Raw genomic sequence first — 17,864 nt, forward strand, 5'->3', positions numbered from 1 at the left:
GATACAGTCCTGCAGTTACAGCCTTCGGCCCATGGAAATTCCGTCTCATTTGTTGATGCAGCTGAATTGTTTACTGGATGTGACACAAAGCTTCCTGTAATACAATAGTGCCAATCCTTCAGTGACACGGCCTATTTCGGCAGGGCTATATCAGTGTGCACCCTGGCCGTACCATTTCCAACACTTACTTTCTTTCATCAGACTTCTCAGATGCCAAAATTAGGTTGGATTCCCAGCTGAAACCCAGGGCAATCAGCCTCAGCATTTTCACACTTTTCACATATATGTAGAGACACAAATGTCTGTTGGTTGTTTTTTTTTTTTCTGGCTGGCTGTTTTACGTGATCTGCTTCATACACTTCACATGTAGAAACTGTTTGTCCGGTTCCTTCCTGGATTTATTAATACCTTTTCCTGTCCCTTTTTCTAAGAATACAGAGGATTTAATAGCATTCCCACCCCTAAGTATGTGTCATCCTGAACAATATGCTTTTCTGTGCTCGCTGGCTTTCTCTAGTCATTAGTTTAAAAACTGCAGCCTTACATTTTAGTAACAGAAGCCTTGCCCTCTTTCTGTTTTGGTTTAGGTCAAACCATATTTTACTGAATAGGCGCTATCTGCACCAAACTTTTCCTTTATTCTTACTACTTTTATACCATTTTCCAATGCACCTATTTTCAAGTTACGCACTGAAACTGCAGAAATGTAGTAATATTTCAGAGCACCTCACTTAGAGGTCTCTAGAGCTCCTAACAATGCAAATTTTGCCTCCAAAGAAGTGTCTCCTACTGCTTTATTGTTATTAGTATCTTATCGGAACATAATTGTACCAGTCTTCAAAACTACCTTACAGTTTGTCTTTATGTATCCCATGAGTTTCACAGTCCTCATCTCCAATGGGCAGTTTTCACACAAACTGAAATATCTATAAAGCCCATAATCAGCTCCCCAAGGGCTACGATTTCTCTCTTTTTAATCAGGTGATATTTTAATCTGTGCCACTGAAGGACTTCCCATCTGCAGGAACTCTTTCTCCAGCTTGCCGTTCCTCTATCACTAAATGTCCCTTCTCCTCAGTAAGGCAGTGACTGCTCATCTGTGGTGGGACTGCTCCTTTACAGTTTCTTCAGCGTATTTCTTTTCTGCCAGATTACTGCATTCTCTTTTTCTGTGTTAGTAGGTTTTAGGGGAACAGTGGGAGTTCAATTTCCTTTTCCTTTTAAACTATTTGTGTGAAGAGTGTTTGTTTTGTCATTTTCAAATGCCAGAGGGTAAGAATATTGTGTTTTCTTCTTCATACCACAGTCGAGTTCCTCTCTGGCCTCTAGACTCATTTTGAGAGCTCATGCCAACCCAGGGGCACCCTTTGTGTTCTGACAAAGCCATGTATTTCTCTTGAGGTTAGATCCCAGCCCCAGCTAGATCTCAGCTAAACCTCAGTAGTTTGATCCACAGCCAGGAGATGATTAATTAAGGGCAATTAATTGGCTGTCACAGTGTGTGTCACCTCACTGAAGACTGAGTCACACTAGACCTTATGTATATAGTGACGTTTGGAATCGGCTAAAGCTTGCATTTAAATTTGTGGATTTGTTTTATGAGAAAACACTAAAGTTCTAAGTTCTCCAGTCTAGGGGTCAAGCTAAGCAAATTTTAAAAAACGAATGCAGTTTTGTGTATTTTTCCTTGTCACTGCATTTCACAGACTTAGTGTACTTTTCCCGGTGGTTGAGTTTTAGGTGTCACCTTATAAGGAAATTCTCTTTAAGACTGGCTGAGCTCTGGAGCCCACGTTTTTCTCTATAATGTTTTGGACCAAGTGAAACTTAAACTTTAAATGTTGCCTTTACTTTTTACATTAGAACTTGGAGCTCCTTTACTGTAGGATTGCTTTCCTTTCATGTAGAGGTTTATCCTACTAACAGTAATGTCCAAATAGCTGAAATTTCCCTTGTAGTCACACAAAAAAGTTTTAAACAGAAGAATGTTATCAATTGTAGCTATACTATGAAACAAGAAAATAATATCGTATATTATTATATATGATCATACAATATAAGATATATAATATAGTGCACATATATATTTATGTGCACACCCATATATATGACGAATCAGTAACACAGGCTAAAGCATCATCCCATGAAAAAAAGAGAGAAATTCTAGCACTTGCGGTGTTGGTTATGCGTTTCATAGGCATTTCAGTTTGTGGTACCAGTGAAAAATATTTGTAGCACACATATATTATAAAAATGATGTTTAATATATAATATTACATTAGTATATTATCATACTAATATCTCATACATAATAATAGTTTTACATGTTGCATAAATAAGAATGCTTATGTGTCCTCAGGATGGCTTCCCACCTCTCCTTTACTTTGCTGGTGTACCCTGTCCTGAGGTGCTGCCTGCATCACAATCACGCTAAGGATGCTGTCGCCTCATACAAGCCTGTGCTGCTTTCATGTGGTCACCACTTAAAATTTCACTATGTTTATTTACTATGTTTATTTACCTTAAGTGTGTGGGCAAGTAGGCAACTCATGGCAGAGACAAAGTAGGGCATAAGGTGTCAGTATATTGGCTGTACCATAGTATGTCCTATGGTATAGCAATGAATACACTTTCTCATGTGGTAATCTGGAGCTGTTTTACAAAACTTTATCCAGAGGGGTGAGCAACCTCCTTTGTTTTTATGAGTGAGATCAAACACATAGAGTGGCTGATGAGATATGGATTCCCACCTTCGCTTACATTGCAAGAATATTTTTGCTTGCCCACACGTTTAAAAATAGCAGACGACAGATATATGTAGTAGAAGAGATTGTGAAATACAGACTTTTTACAAATGGAACACCTAGAATTAGCTCTATTAAGTTGGAGATAAATGCCAAGGTCTTAAAAATTATACTTAAGACACCAATTTTGAGTGCACAGGTCAATAAATAACACTCTTTAAAACACGGCATCATCACTTTCATTATTTTTTCTCAAGCTGGCAAGATTCCAGTAATGCAGAGCAGCAGTGGTCCAGATATCTCAGGGCATTTTGCTAGCAATAAAGAGGAACTCAAGTAAAGCCAGTAACAAGCTGTTGCAATGTATTTTTTGGTGATAAGAGCAGAGACTAGCTCCCCCAACAAAACCAGCTGCAGAACACGTTCACATAATAATATATCTTCACTACAATTAAAGCACTTACATACTTCTCAATGCAGAAAGAGTACGTTAGACAAGGATAGAATGCAATTTTTGTCCTATTTATGCATCTAAATTGCCGAGGTGCAATGAGGCCTTGAGAGGAAGACCAAAGCCAGAATAGGAGGCACTTGCCATTTGGTTCAGCTGAAGAGCTGAACTTTGGCCTACTCTCTCACCTGCACTCGAGGACTTTCAGAGGAATGAAACAATAGCAGATGTGGTTTCAGGGTGCTATTCCTGTTGTATCTCTTTGTATTAGTGTGATAGCTCAAGTAGTCACAAAGAAACTGAATAAGAACCTTTTGTTAGAAATCTTTTTTTTTTTTTTTCCCATTTTATAATCTCCACTTCTTATATGTTACCAGTCATACCTCTAACTGGTGCCAAATTGCCAAACTGAAGAGAACTCAGGAAAAAAGTGTTAAGTGGTTAAGTCAGGGAAAAAATAGTAATTATGTTGGCACTCTCTGTTTCCTTTGTGTGCATATGTAACACTGCTTTTAAAACTAGGTCATACAGTATATCTGCTCCTGTAGTTAGCTGTTTCTGAGGTTCCTGTTACCTGTGCACTGTGCCTTTGGGTACATCTGCCCAGCACTGTGCAGGCACACGTGAATTTGTCCTGTGCGCTGTGCCGGCTACAAGCAGCACAGCTGCAGTTATCAATGCCGTGAGCTTTTGCAGAGAAGCCAACTTTCAGTTCTTCCAGCGTGTGAACGAAGTGAGTTTGCATGAGCTCAGACAGGGTGAGCTGGGGCTTCTCCCTCCCAAGCAAAGAGCTCTGAGGTGCCATGCACACAGCACACACAGCTGCCTCACACTTCACTGGGAGTTGCTCGAACACCAGACCCGCAGGACTGGTCCCAAGATAAAAGAACCCTGAGCTCCATAGTGGTACTGCGTGTTGCTCCTCTTAAGACAGATGCAGGTGATACATGGCTGTCCCGGTGAAACATGCCCTGATCCTGATCTGGCTTATAATTAAAAGGCAGAATCGGTCAGGGTACCCCATGATTGTAGCTCGAATACCATTGACTGCTGATGGCAACATTGAAAAAATGAGGACACGTTCTCCAGCAGAGAATCACAACCACTTTTAAGAGGTGGGCAACTTAACATCACTCAGGAAAAAATACAGTGATACATAGCTCAGTAGTACAGATGAGATTCGGGGTTTGCACTCAGAGCCGCGACAATAAACAGTAAGAGAAACTGTGCAAAGGGAAGAGTTGTGACAGTGCAAGATTTCTCATGCAGATCACCCGAGGTGAGCCCCAACCGCTCGTCCCTTCAGGCAGGGCTGGAAATCATTGTCCAAAGTGCTAGGGAACGAGGAGATAACCCAAGAGCTGACACCTTTCCCCTGCCTTGGGTTGCATACACTGCTACCTACCGGCCTTCATCAGCCCGGGCACTCTTCTCCTGCTGAAATACATGTGGTCACCTATTTTCAGTGGGTGTTGACAGGGAATCCAGGGGAATGAGTGGACACAATATCAGTTCCAGCCACACAAAAGAGCTTCCAGCAGCCTACTTTTTTGTGTCAAAGCCTTCCAGTAAGAGGTGTGGTTTGACAGGAAGCAAGGCTCATTCTTTCTGTACATATAGCTCTTCTTGCCCTGTCAGAAGCAGAGCATCTGATATGTAAGAAAGCTGCCAAGTGCATGTCAATTTAGCTCCTTCGGAGCCCCTGGCCTCATATATTTTTTGGCCAAGACTTTTTTAACTAGTGCTGATGTGCGAGTCACTTCTAGCTGATGTGTGAACCATGACAACGCCCAGTCTGCTAGGAGTTCATCGCCAGTACATTGCAGAAGGCACCTGAGGAGAAAGCAGAGCAGTCAGTCCTGTAGGTGGGCTGTCAATAAAGGCTAAAGGAGATGTGCTGAGCAAGTACAGCAGCAGGGCCAACAGAAGACAAGGTATTTTTTATTCTGAGTCCCAGGTGTGGCATTTTTGCTACACAGTTTTACGATCACATAAAACTGGCTGTAGGTTTTGACACACAGGTGGAAGGAGATAGGTACAGGTCAAATCATGCATTTGGTCCTATTCTATGCCAATTCATTTTCACATGGAAGCTGGCCTGGTCATTTTAAAGTGGCAGCTGAGGGGTGTAAGTGTGAAAGGGGACAATTATGTTTTAGTGGACTAGTTGAGACTTTGAAAGAATCCAGGCAATTACGAGCCCCCAGGAAACCAGGATCTGAATCAACGGGATGTTTAAAATGGGTTGGATTCAGCTTCAAACACCTGCATTTACAATGGAAGAGCCTATATATGAGCCTGTTACACTTGCTGGAGATCCACCCAGTACAGTCAGTGGCATCCACACTTTCCAACTCACCCTAAAATAGGCACTTAGATTTCTATGGATGCTAAATCCATGGCTGTAGCAAAGACCAGGAAAGAAAGGTGCCAGCTGTACCCAAATCCTGCTACTTAATGTTACTGCTCTGGAAAAAGAGTTGCATATTCATACAGATCTTATTTAACAAGAGGAATAATAATTCAGCCTGTATTTACAAGTCACCAGTTGTTATGGATCCAGCATGAGCTTTTTGGGGATGTATCTATTTATCTAGGCAGTAGTAAGAGGTTTTGTACATACTGAGACCAACTAGTGGAAGTCATGGAAGAGGGCCTATCTGAAGACAGCCTAAATGCACATCCAAGTTCTCTGATTCACCCCTAACAATACTGTTTCCAATTTCTGGCCCCAGCACATTACGTGAATGTTAAAATTACCCTACATTCTTTGCTCAAAACATTTCCCAAATACCATGTCAAATTATCCTTTCAGATAGACCTGAAAATATTGTCCTTTTTATGGACTCCATCATATGTTAAATCAATCAATAGCTACAGAGTGTCATATCCTTAGTGCAAATGTAAGAAAAAGCAATGTGTGAGCTTTTTTGCCCTTTTTTTTTTTTTAATCTCTAAAGATAATCTTAAAAACCACACAAGCAGCTCTACTTCAATTCCTTTCTGGACTGAACAGGAGAGGAAACATTCAAAACGAGTTTCACAGAAAAGAAAGATGATAAGATCAAAAGTACAGATTTCAAATAGAATATATATACCTTAGTTCAAAAATGCCAATCAGACCATACAGATTCAATATAAGCCCATCGTGTTTTCTGAAGACTGAGGGATACTCTGCTGGGAATCTGTCATATTGTCTACCACAAACATTTTGTGCCAACAAACTGATACTTCTTTTCCTGGCATTTTAGGTCAGAAGGGAAATGATTGACTACACTTTTTCCTCTGACTTTCACAACAGCTATGTGAGGTAATTACTTGTAGTAGGAAATAACTGCAGACCGAAACTCATTGGCTGTCAATCCTGAACATAGACAATATTTGAAAGATTTAAAGGAAACTGGTTCATGTGCTATTTAAATTTAGACTTGATCCGGCACTTTCTATGGTCAAAGTTCTATAAAAGCATAAATCTTCACCATCTTTCCATAACTCAAGGGCAAGCTACCTGCAGGAGGGCTCTCTGGCACAAGATAACTCAACACTACCCAGAATGTCTGCCAGAATGGTTAAAAGGAGCTTTGCAATCTGGTTGTCCATGGCCAAGCACCATCCGTGGTCTAATAAAGTCAAGGTTCCCCACCAGGCATCAGCAATATTTCAGTAACTGCTTGCATGCACGTTCTTCCTCCATGATACATGCAAGACAATGTTATTTTACCAAGAGGCAAGTTACCTTCTGCTGTTGGGAAATGAGAGCGTGTATGTGGGCAGTGACTGCGGAGGAGTGTAAGAATGAATTCCAGAGCTGTTATGTTGAATTATTAAAAGGGGTTGCCTTAGCTTTGCTAATCCTGTGAAAAATATCAGACTTGAAAAAATTCAGTTTATGAAGTCTGTGTATGTAGGAAAGACCAACATATATATAATAGCCTAGCTATTAGCCCATAAACTGGAACCTCTTTAAATCCAGTTGAGGATGCTGACTCTGACCGAAATTTAAAACAGCCTAGAAAATCTACCAGTGGAGTTACACAAGTGGGGTTTCAATTGACCCAAGGTTTTGCTCATAGAATTTTTAAAAGCTGACTGCCTTGCACACCAATAAAGAAGAGTGCAAACTGCTTCATTTTGTGGTGTAACTAACACATAAATTCATAGAATCATGATTCAGATGCAGGGAGGTTTTTGTCAATACTGGCCCACGGCCTTACTATTTCCATAAACCTGAGTACTGCAGAAATGAACTTTTTAAAGACCACATTGACTAGTTTCACTCTGAACGGAGTTATTGACGCAGATGATAGCGGCTGTGTTTATGCAAACCTTATCTAAATTAGGATGAACATTGCTAACACCAGCACAGAATCCTGACTTTGCTAATTTGTGGCTAGAGAAGGTGAGGGTTCAAGTGAACTAAAGGTCAACTATAAGCAAAACTGCATAGTCCAGGACAGACACAGGAAATGTAAAGGTAGCTATGTACAGTTAATTTTATTACTTAGCTAGTTCTGAAGAGTCGGTACATTTCTTTCTGATGTTTCTTTGTCTCTCACCTGTATATGTAAATTTCACACTTAGTAAGACTTCTTTGCTTGAATCTGGATGAAGCCTCCCACTTGCGCTCTCTCAGGCTGGTGAAGAGAAGCACTCTCTAATAGGCAGAAATGATAGGATTCTTTTTCTTCACTTTTGAATAAAGCTGCTTTTGTCTAGATTGATATAGCTAACAAGCTCAACAGACATGCAGCCCTCCACCACACTAAAGCTGGTAATGCTTCTACATTTTCTAACTGAAAAAATAGTGTGTTTTTTTAACCTCTCAATGTGAAAACCTTGTGGAGAGAAGACACTCTTGTTTTACCTTGCCCTAACTATTTGAGGTCAGAGCTATAACCACCATAGGGTTTACTTTGACTAGGTGTACTGAGATAAAGACTGAAGTTTGTCTCCGCAAGAGTTTTTGATTAATATACTGATTATAATATACCCCTTTCATTGTAAAATGTACGAAACCTTTTGCAGTGAAGGCATACGTATGGTTTTCTCATGTCCTTTATCGGAATAATCTCTGGTGAAAAATAAGACATAAAGAACAGTTTTATTTCTCTAAAGCTTAATGGTATAGAAGGTCAGGAATATTGCAGCTACTTAGATGTTTTCAGAGTTGGTTTTTTTTGCTCAGAAACACTTGTACACACAAGTGCACAGGGGGTAGAAGTCTCATTTCCCAAATGTATTTATTCTTAAAAGAAGATGAGCTAAAGCCTAGTGTGAAATAATGCCTTTGTGATAACATAAGTACAGGCTCAGCAACAGTTTCTGACCTTGCAATAATGATACTCAGAACAAATCAACAGAGAAAAAAAAAAAAAAAGGAATCAGCAAAAACAACAGGGAAGGCCCAATACAAAGAAGTTTCTTAGAAGACTTATGTTCAGATCTTGACTAAGTGAACCAAACCCTTGGCTTTTAGAGATGTAGAGATGTAACCCTGCAAGCTAAAATTTGCATGAAAGCTTATTGCAAGGGTGAGAAAGAACCATCCAGACAAAACCTGCAGCCTCTTTCGGTAAAGCCTGTGATCAGTTTAAGGAACAGGCAATCAGAGAGGTACTCATTTACATTCCTCGGTTTGGTGAACCTGAACATTTGCAGAAGTGCTTCTCTGAATCACACCAACGATGTTTTAGCAAAAATAACTGAGATGTGTTACAAACACATCTTTTTTTTTCTTGTTCCTCTGCTAAAACCCCTTAGTCTATCTAAATATCAAAGTGTTTCTGTCACTTTTCCCTCAACTGAAGATAACTGGCTCCTGGCTCCTTGCCTTACTTCTTTGCCTCATACTCAGCCTACGATAGAAATTAATTGTCTGTTTTCTGTGCTTGTCTAACATTCTTTCACCTCACTAGCAATTCAGACAGTCTCCAGCAGGAACACTGTCCGCTGAGGATCCTTAAGTTTTCAGCAATTTCAGCTACGTTTACGTAAACATAAACTATCCTAACCCTTTGGCTCTTGCTACTGCTTTGCAACAGTATTAAATTGAGGAAGTAAAAAATAATTTAAAAATTATTTTCAAAAAATGTAGTCTTTTGAGAAAAAAAATACATTCTTCAGCCACATTTACATTGATTAAGAACTGTTAGTATGACTTCTCTAAGTGCTTACAATAAAACTTGTGCTTTCATTTTGCTTCATTCTGGATCTGTTTGCAATTGAGTTGAAATAGGAATTCAGTTTAGTTTTCCTGTAATCTGGAATATGCCATCCTACATTCTTGAGCTGGAAGAGTGTCTTTACAAAAGTGTAACAATATCAAAGAATTTATGAAATAAGACATTATTTTTTTTACACAATAGTGCTTTGACATGTAGTGAACCGAAAACTATGAAACAGAATATGTTTTGGAAGGCTTTCTGCTGCATGATATGTTTTGAGATTTATTTTTCCATGTCGAATCACAAAACTTTTTATAAAATGGTCATTCTGGTCTTCATTTGGCTCACAGGCTTTGCAGTCTTTTTCACAGGTGTACTTGACACCAATAACAGGAAGACAATAGATACAAGAGAGGAAACACATCAGTTTTTTATTTAGTAATCCCCTAAAAAGAAAGTAGATACATCTCTGTTGTTACTCTTCCATGGCCAAGAAACAACACAGTCCTCTTCTGATTTTTTACTGTTTGATTTTCAGTATACCCTTTAATGTTTTATCTGTCATCTTTTGTCAATTGAAGGGAAAGGAAATACCATTCCTGTCAAAAAGGCACTAAACAGCTGTCGCCTTTGCTTATGGTTACAGCTCAGATGAAAACCTGGCATTACTGAATTTCCAAGTGAGCTTTGTATGCAGAGTGCCATGAGCCAGTGAGTACGAAGAGAAGCAAAAAAATCCTACCTGGATTTAGTGAGGGTTAGTCCAGAGGCTGTAGGTGCTGTTAGTACCTAATATAAAACTAAAATACATCCACCCACTAAACATTTCAGAAATGAGGCAAGCAGAAAAGCTTAACTTTTCTCTTTCTGTGTCAGATGCTTGAGGACCAATGTAAATGACAATAAGGCTGGATCTTCTCACTTAAAGAATCCTTATTGAGTTTTTGTTTCTGTCTACCTGTGTGTGCATCTGTCTGTTGTAGTTTAAATATAGCCGACCCCAAAATAAAAGCAAAACCATGTCTTTCTAACTGGGATATTTATGTAACAGAACTATATTTTTACAGATTATGCATATGAAACTTTACCTGAGGGTTGATGTTTTAAAATTATCCTGCAGTAAAGTTTCTCTTGCAGAGAATCCATGCAAGCTCTACTGATTTGAATTGGGTTGGAAACCTGAAATTGAAAGGAAGCAACTCATAAAATGTAAGGGGAATCTAATTCTAATCCTCATAAAGACTACTTTCTCACTTGGTTTATGACATTTTCAAGTTAAACCACAAGAGACTGTGGTTGCAGTGAGGGAAGGACATAAAGTTACCCTGAACAAGATGAAAATATAAATATAGTATTAACTAAACCCAAGTAGATGCAGTAATGCGAGAGGTAAAGTACGTTGAAGTTCTACACTGTAGCTCCAGCAGCTTAACCTGGGCATCTAAAAAGCAATGCATCACAAGTAAGGGTGACTCAGAGCAGGAATTTCTGCTGGCCCAGGTTTTCCTGAACAAGGAATTCAGGATTAGAGCCCCAGAAGGATTTGGCAAAACAAAAGGCAAAATTGCAGGGAAGATTTTCTGTGTTCCAAATTTCCCCAAGAGGATATTTGCCCTTGAGAATGACTTGCAACAGTCTTGTGTGCTTTGCATAGCCCCTCCTCCCCTGCAGAAGATGCTAGGGGACCATTGCATTGTTATTCTTTTGCTCCTTGTGATGGACACCTTCCTTTTTGAAAACCATGCCAAGGGGACCTACCCTTTTTGGAGAGCTCTTGTAGGCACCCAACCACAAAATCTGGTGCCTTTCAACCCCTATTCAAGAGGTGCCTAAATTTGGGAGGCACTTGTGTTTTACTGAAGGTAGTGTTCCACAAGTGCATAAAATTTGCCCATAGTCAGGCCATGAATCCTGACACTGTTTTGCATACTGCAGCATCTATGTGTGCATTTTTTTATCACCTTATTATCGGGATGTGCTCTCAGAAAAAGCAAGTTTAGAATTAGCCCTAGTGATTAGTGATTAGCCCTAACACAAAACCAAATGTAAGAGTTATTCAATAGCTTTATGACCAGTGTGACAGATTTAATGGAAATTTTCACTTATACTCCTACCTCCCAAATACATACAATTTCTATAGGAATAGTATCTAGGGGTGAGGTCCCTTAGCCTGTGAGAGCAAATATCTTTCACTTGCAAAGGCTTTTTATTAGATAAATACTGTAAATACTGCAATACAGATAAAAATTTTCTATTTGTTTTAGGAAGCTTAGAGTTGTTAAGCACAAAGGGGTGCCACTTGGATTTTTGAGGCAACAGTTCATGAATAGGTATTTACTACAGTAAGACATAGATAGAAGAGTTGAAATAGATAGCATTGAGGTTTTTTTCTGAGAGCGTTGTGTCAGTGAGTGCTTTTTCAAGTTCCTCTGAAAACTGTAGAGTTAGTTTCGTTCTTGATATAGCTCCACTGACAAGAACAGAATTTCATCCACAATGGATTTGGCTCAATGGGATTTTTGCAGTTGTGATCATGTGATGTGCTCATTGCTTGGAACATGTTTGCTCTGTGTCGTGTGCGTGATACATTAGGAACACATCTCCGACTTCTTTGCAACTCCTATTTTCTTCTGCCTTTTTCTGGGCTTCCAACAGCTCAGCTAGAAGCTCCTGAAAGACTGGCAACATTAGTTAACATCACTTGTTTGATACTGACTCTCACTACTTCTGAATATTTTTAGCTGACATTTGAAGCACTATGTCAAATTGATCAGATCAAGAAACAACAAAAATAAGCCCTCACTGAGCTTCTTGCTGCTGTAGTTGTGCTTTTTCTGCATTTGCACTCAGTTTATTTTGAGGGTTGAGTATCTCTACTGCACTACAGCCTTCAGCACAGACTTCACCTTTGCCAGGTCTCAGGAACCATCAACAGTTATTTTGTGAAAGGTCTAGCAAGTTATTCAGTAATGTCAGAAATCACTGTTTTTATCAGAATGGCTATTTCCAGCTAGAGTTAGCTAGCACCGAGAGCTGACGTGTCTAAGAACTGAACTGTTACACTGCTCATGGGCTATGGCCACACAATTAAAGGTCTTATTTAACTACATCTGAGGTTAAGTGACAGCAACTGACTGGTACCTACGCTTTTTTTAATCTAACCACCTACCACAGGTGTGTCTTGCAAAGAGATGCTTGGATTAAACAGTGCAGGTGATCAGAGTCCACAAGCGGGAGTGTGTGCCTGAACCAGCTCTTTGCCCCCTTCTTATTAGACAGCACAGATGTGCCCAGTGTTACCGGATGGCTTGGCCCAGCAGCCTTTTCAGGCCCCTGTTGCCACTCTTCACAGAACTTACTGTTGCTCTGTTCTCTGTCTTTCCAGTCATTCATTGCCATTTCTTCACTTTTTTGACCCTGTTCTTTTGCGAGTCTGCACCCTTGTACTTGCAGCTTAATGAAAGTAAACACGCGTGCCTGTAGCACACTAAGGCATGAGTTCTTGCTTGCAGCTGCTAAATGCTGCTGCACTACATAAAATTAATCAGCTAATAAATAAGCTAAACCATAAGGTATTGCGTTTGCTAAGAAAGATCTACACAGGCCAGACAGTGAAAGCATGGTTTTGCTTTGCAGACTGCAACACTGAAACTAATTTTGCAGAATTACAGGTGATGCCAGTAAGACAGCTGCAAACAGAACATTTTTTAACAATTTACATCTTGCAGAAATTGAAACTCAACAGCTTTTCTTTTTGTCAGAAGAGGGTTTGTTACTTCTTTTGGCTGGTCCCTTCAGCCTGTAAACCGGTACAAGCAACTGCAATCTGTCCCTGGTTCTTGATTATACATGGTGTTTTCCTTATATTCTTTTTATATCATGAATATACCAAGAACAATAGATTACATGTTCTCCTTTTCCCAACTGAAAAAAAAAAAATATCCAGCCCTTACTTGGAATGGATCACTGTTTAGTTGAGGGGAAAAAAAATAGTCAGAAAATATTGTGCATTACAAGAAGCAAGGTCATGACATCTAGAATAGATAGGATGTGTTTAGCTCATGAAGATCCTATGGTATAGTGTTCTCATGCAGCTGTCAATTTAATTTCTATTTGTGATATGTGATTTTCTTTATGTTACAAAAACAAAAGAGGAGCGGTAACATATAGATGGCAAAAAGTATCAGAAAGCCATCATTTGGAGGGAGGAAAGAGTTTTCAGGAGGTAATTTTAATGGATTCCATTCATTCAGAGATAATCTGTCAAACTACATAGGTCTTTTTCTTAGTTTGATTAATAGAAGAAGTACGTTCCTAATTTCTGTTTTGACATATTTCTTTTCTCTCTTGACTTTGTCCTCTAGGTGTTTAAGCCAAGTGTTCATGATCCAGCTGGTATATAGGGATCAACAACCCCCTTGTGAATAATGGTTAAAAACGGATCCCACCTGGACGCTGAAACGCTGGCAATGCTCCAGAATAAAGCTATCTCCATCACCCTCCCAGTTGTGTATTCACTGGTGGCTATGATCAGTATCCCTGGCAACTTGTTCTCTCTTTGGGTACTCTGCTGGCACATCAAACCCAAAACGCCTTCCGTTATCTTCATGATCAACCTGAGCATCACAGATCTCATGCTGGCCTGCTGCTTTCCCTTCCAGATTTCTTATCACATCCAAAGCAATCACTGGACCTTTGGCAAGACTCTTTGCAGCCTCGTGACCGTGATGTTCTACTCCAATATGTATTCTTCCATTCTGACCATGACCTGTATCAGCATCGAGCGGTACATGGGTGTGGTATATCCCATGAAGTTGATCAAGTGGAGAAGAAAAAGATATGCCCTGGCTGCATGCCTAGGTATGTGGATTTTCTTGCTCCTAGCCTTCTACCCACTAGAAAGCACAGATTTGACTTATGAAGTGAAAGAATTGGGAATTGTAACCTGTTTTGATGTCCTCAAATGGGATATGCTGCCCAGCTTCGCAGCCTGGGTAGCCTTTCTCCTCACACTGTTTTTCGTGCTCTTCCTGATCCCTTTTGTCGTAACAGTTGGATGCTATATTGGCACCATTCGGAAGCTTATTCAGACATCAAGCAGATATGGTAACAGGCAGAAGACAAGATCCATATACCTGGCGCTGATAGTCCTTCTGGTATTCATCACTTGCTTCGCTCCAAATAACTTTATCCTACTTGCGCATATGATCATCCGCCTGTTTTATGACAGCAGTTTGTACCCTGCCTACAAGCTCTCCTTGTGCCTCAGTTGCCTCAACAACTGCCTAGATCCCTTCATTTATTATTTTGCATCCAAAGAATTTTACCAGAAATTCATGCAAGTGTTTCGCCCGAAGGTACTGCTCAGTGACAGTTTGGAAACCAGGAGGGAAAGTTTATTCTCTGGCAGGACCATGTCAGCCAGGTCGATGTCAAGTGGACCTATGGATGGGTTAGAGGGAGTAAAGGTCTATTTGCAAAGGCAGGAAAGTGTTTTTTAGCCTTAAACATCCCCAGAAGAAGGGCACCTTTGAGATCCATGAGTAGACACAGAAAACATTTCTTTTTGAGTGGCTACCTTCAAAATACCATGCTCCAGTGAGAGAACTCAAGTCATACATTGCGCATCCTACTTCAGTATCTTCTGGTAAGAAATGGAAGCGTTAAAGGAATGGAGTTTATTCAAGGAGGCACTGAAGCAAACCCAGCATTGATAATCAGGGGTTGGCCTGGAATTAGTCCTACTGTATGAAACCAAGGGATAAGTTTTGAACAAAAATTACTTTCAGGTTGTATGATCTCAGTTGTTCGACCAAAAGTTTGTGATTCTCAGTGAATGTGAAATATTACTGTATATGAATTAGAGCATACACTGAAGTCGGACTTGGGGTAGGGGAGTTATTTTTCTAAGCAATATGTGCTGCATTTTTGTTCTTATTTTTGTTTGTTCATTTTTTTAATTTTTTTTAAAAATGTATTTCTTTCTCTCTTGTATTTCTATAAAAGAATCAGTAAGTATAGCTTGTCATTTTACCATTAATGCATAATGCATAGCCACTGTGAATTCACCACAACACTCACCCAACTGTTTATCAGAACAAAACCACACTAACCTTTGAAAAGGTTAGGTTGACTCATATTATTTATTTCAATTTTATATAGCAAAATATCTCGTACAATAAAAGGGAAGCTAGAACTTACAATGTTTGAGACTACTTCAGCTGCTGAGTGGATTATATTTTCATTTCTTGAAGATATTAATTTATCAGGACAGTGGAGACCAGTTGATTTAAGAAAACTCATTTTCTCACATCAACCTTCTACAGTCATAATGCTGCTGCTCGTATGTGATTGGTATCAGCAAGTCATTTTCACCAATTGACTGTAGGTTATACGCAGAAGCACTATCCACCTCAGCAGGGAATTTAGCTTTAATAGTGCACGGACAGTGGGTTTATCTTCCTTATGGCAATGGTGTAGATTATTAACCAGATTTTCAGATGAATATATGAGAATTCAGCCACAGACTAGAGTGATTTTATGCCAGGAAAAAACAGATGAAAACCTGTCCCTATGGCCAGATGTCAGAAACACACTTCTTTCAAGTGGGCAAATGAAAAAAAAAAGAAGAAAAAAATGAAAGCAAGGCTTGATGGTGGGAGATGTACCAAATGCCCTGGAAGTAGGTTACTGGAAATAGCTTGATTGTGCAGTCCTGTGTTTGGGACTCCTCTCTGTAGTATCCTTCTCCAGCACGTTTGCATATAATGTATCATGTTTTAATTCTTCTCACATCTCAACAACTGGCTGTGTGCTTGGAAAGACAACTGCTACAGAATATGTGGTGGGAACAGACAAAAGCAAAGTTTTTCCTGTAATATTGACAGCTTTTTACCTACTTTTGGCCCTCATTGATGGTGAGGAGCCAAAAAATACCCGACAGAGCCAGACAAGTTTCCCCTCACAAGCAAGACAAAGCTATATGGTATCCTTTTGCTGCGCTGTGACTCCATCCTACGCTGAGTAGGAGGCTGTCTTCAACATCATGGATAGCTGGTTCCGACACCACGCTATCCTGATTTCTGAGCTCCTGTGCCTAAATAAAAGACAACACCCAAGGCCCTTAAAATCTGCCTTCTTTTCCACCACTAATCACCACAAATTTCTTCCTGATAGAGGCTGGATAACCACAAAATCAACTGTGGCATTTGTACGTCCTATCTTCTGCTAAAGCGTTGTCAGTTATTGGAGCAGGACAAACGTGAGTGAACCTCGTAAAACCTTTCAAAAGCCATCTGAGGTGTTTTGTGGCATTTCACAGTGTTAGTTTTAATTGAGCTGCACATTTTCTGCCCACAAGGCCAACCTTAGTGATACGTAAACCGTCCAAACCTTCCCGTCAAATTGCCTGGAAGCTACCCTGCACTACCAGCCTGTGTGCTGGGTGCGTACGTGCCGTGAGGTGGGCTTGCTACTTGAAATCACCTCACATGTTCTGAAAGAGAGGAGCCTACTGAATATGTGACAGACTTGCAGTGACAAGTGGTGTCCCTCAAGGGTCCGTCCTGGGACCAGTACTGTTTAACATTTTTATCAAAGACATAGACAGAGGGATTGAGAGCACCATCAGCAAGTTTGCAGATGACACCAAGCTGTGTGGTGTTGTCGATACACCAGAGGGATGGGATGTCATTCAGAGGGACCTGGACAGGCTGGAGAGTTGGGCCCAGGTGAACCTCATGAGGTTCAACAAAAGCAAGTGCAGGATTCTGCACCTGGGAAGAAACAATCCTCAGTATAAATACAGACTGGGGGATGAGGTATTAGAAAGCAGCCCTGAGGAAAGGGACTTGGGGGTGCTGGTGGACGAGAAGCTGGACATGAGCAGGCAATGTGCTCTCGCAGCCCAGAAGGCCAATCACGTCCTGGGCTGCATCAAAAGAAGTGTTGCCAGCAGATCCAGAGAGTTGATTCTGCCACTTTACACTGCTCTGGTGAGACCTCACCTGGAGCACTGTGTGCAGGTCTGGAGCCCTCAATATAGAAAGAACATGGACCTGATGGAGCGAGTCCAGAGGAGGGCCACCAAAATGATCAGGGGGCTGGAGCACCTCTGCTATGAGGACAGGCTGAGGGAGCTGGGGTTGTTGAGCTTGGAGAAAAAGGAGGCTCCGCGGAGACCTCATAGCAGCCTTCCAGTACCTGAGGGGGGCCTACAGGAAGGCTGGGGAGGGTCTGTTTACAAAGGCCTGCAGTGACAGGACGAGGGGCAATGGTTTTAAGTTGAAGAAGGGGAGATTTAGATTGGATATTAGGAAAAAGTTCTTTACCATGAGGGTGGTGGAACACTGGAACAGGTTGCCCAGGGAGGTGGTTGAGGCCCCTTCCCTTGAGATATTCAAGGTGAAGCTCGACGAGGCCCTGGGCAACCTGGTCTAGTTGGGGGTGTCCCTGCTGACTGTGGGGAGGTTGGACTAGATGACCTTTGGAGGTCACTTCCGGCCT

General features: G+C 40.7%; 1 protein-coding gene across 1 annotated transcript; it reads left to right on the forward strand.

Moving 5' to 3' along the window:
- The first annotated feature begins 13,786 nt into the window (after positions 1 to 13,786).
- Positions 13,787 to 15,969, forward strand: P2RY8 (P2Y receptor family member 8). The gene has a single exon (XM_074156796.1). It carries the CDS (start codon positions 13,787 to 13,789, stop codon positions 14,858 to 14,860), a length of 1,074 nt encoding a protein of 357 aa, XP_074012897.1. The 3' UTR covers positions 14,861 to 15,969.
- Positions 15,970 to 17,864: the final 1,895 nt, after the last annotated feature.

This window comes from Numenius arquata, chromosome 1, assembly GCF_964106895.1.
Source record: "Numenius arquata chromosome 1, bNumArq3.hap1.1, whole genome shotgun sequence".
In the NCBI taxonomy this organism is placed as follows: Eukaryota; Metazoa; Chordata; class Aves; order Charadriiformes; family Scolopacidae; genus Numenius; species Numenius arquata.

Coding starts and splice junctions, on each gene's coding strand:
- P2RY8 (XM_074156796.1), top strand. CDS start 13,787: ATGGTTAAAAACGGATCCCACCTGGACGCTGAAACGCTGGCAATGCTC.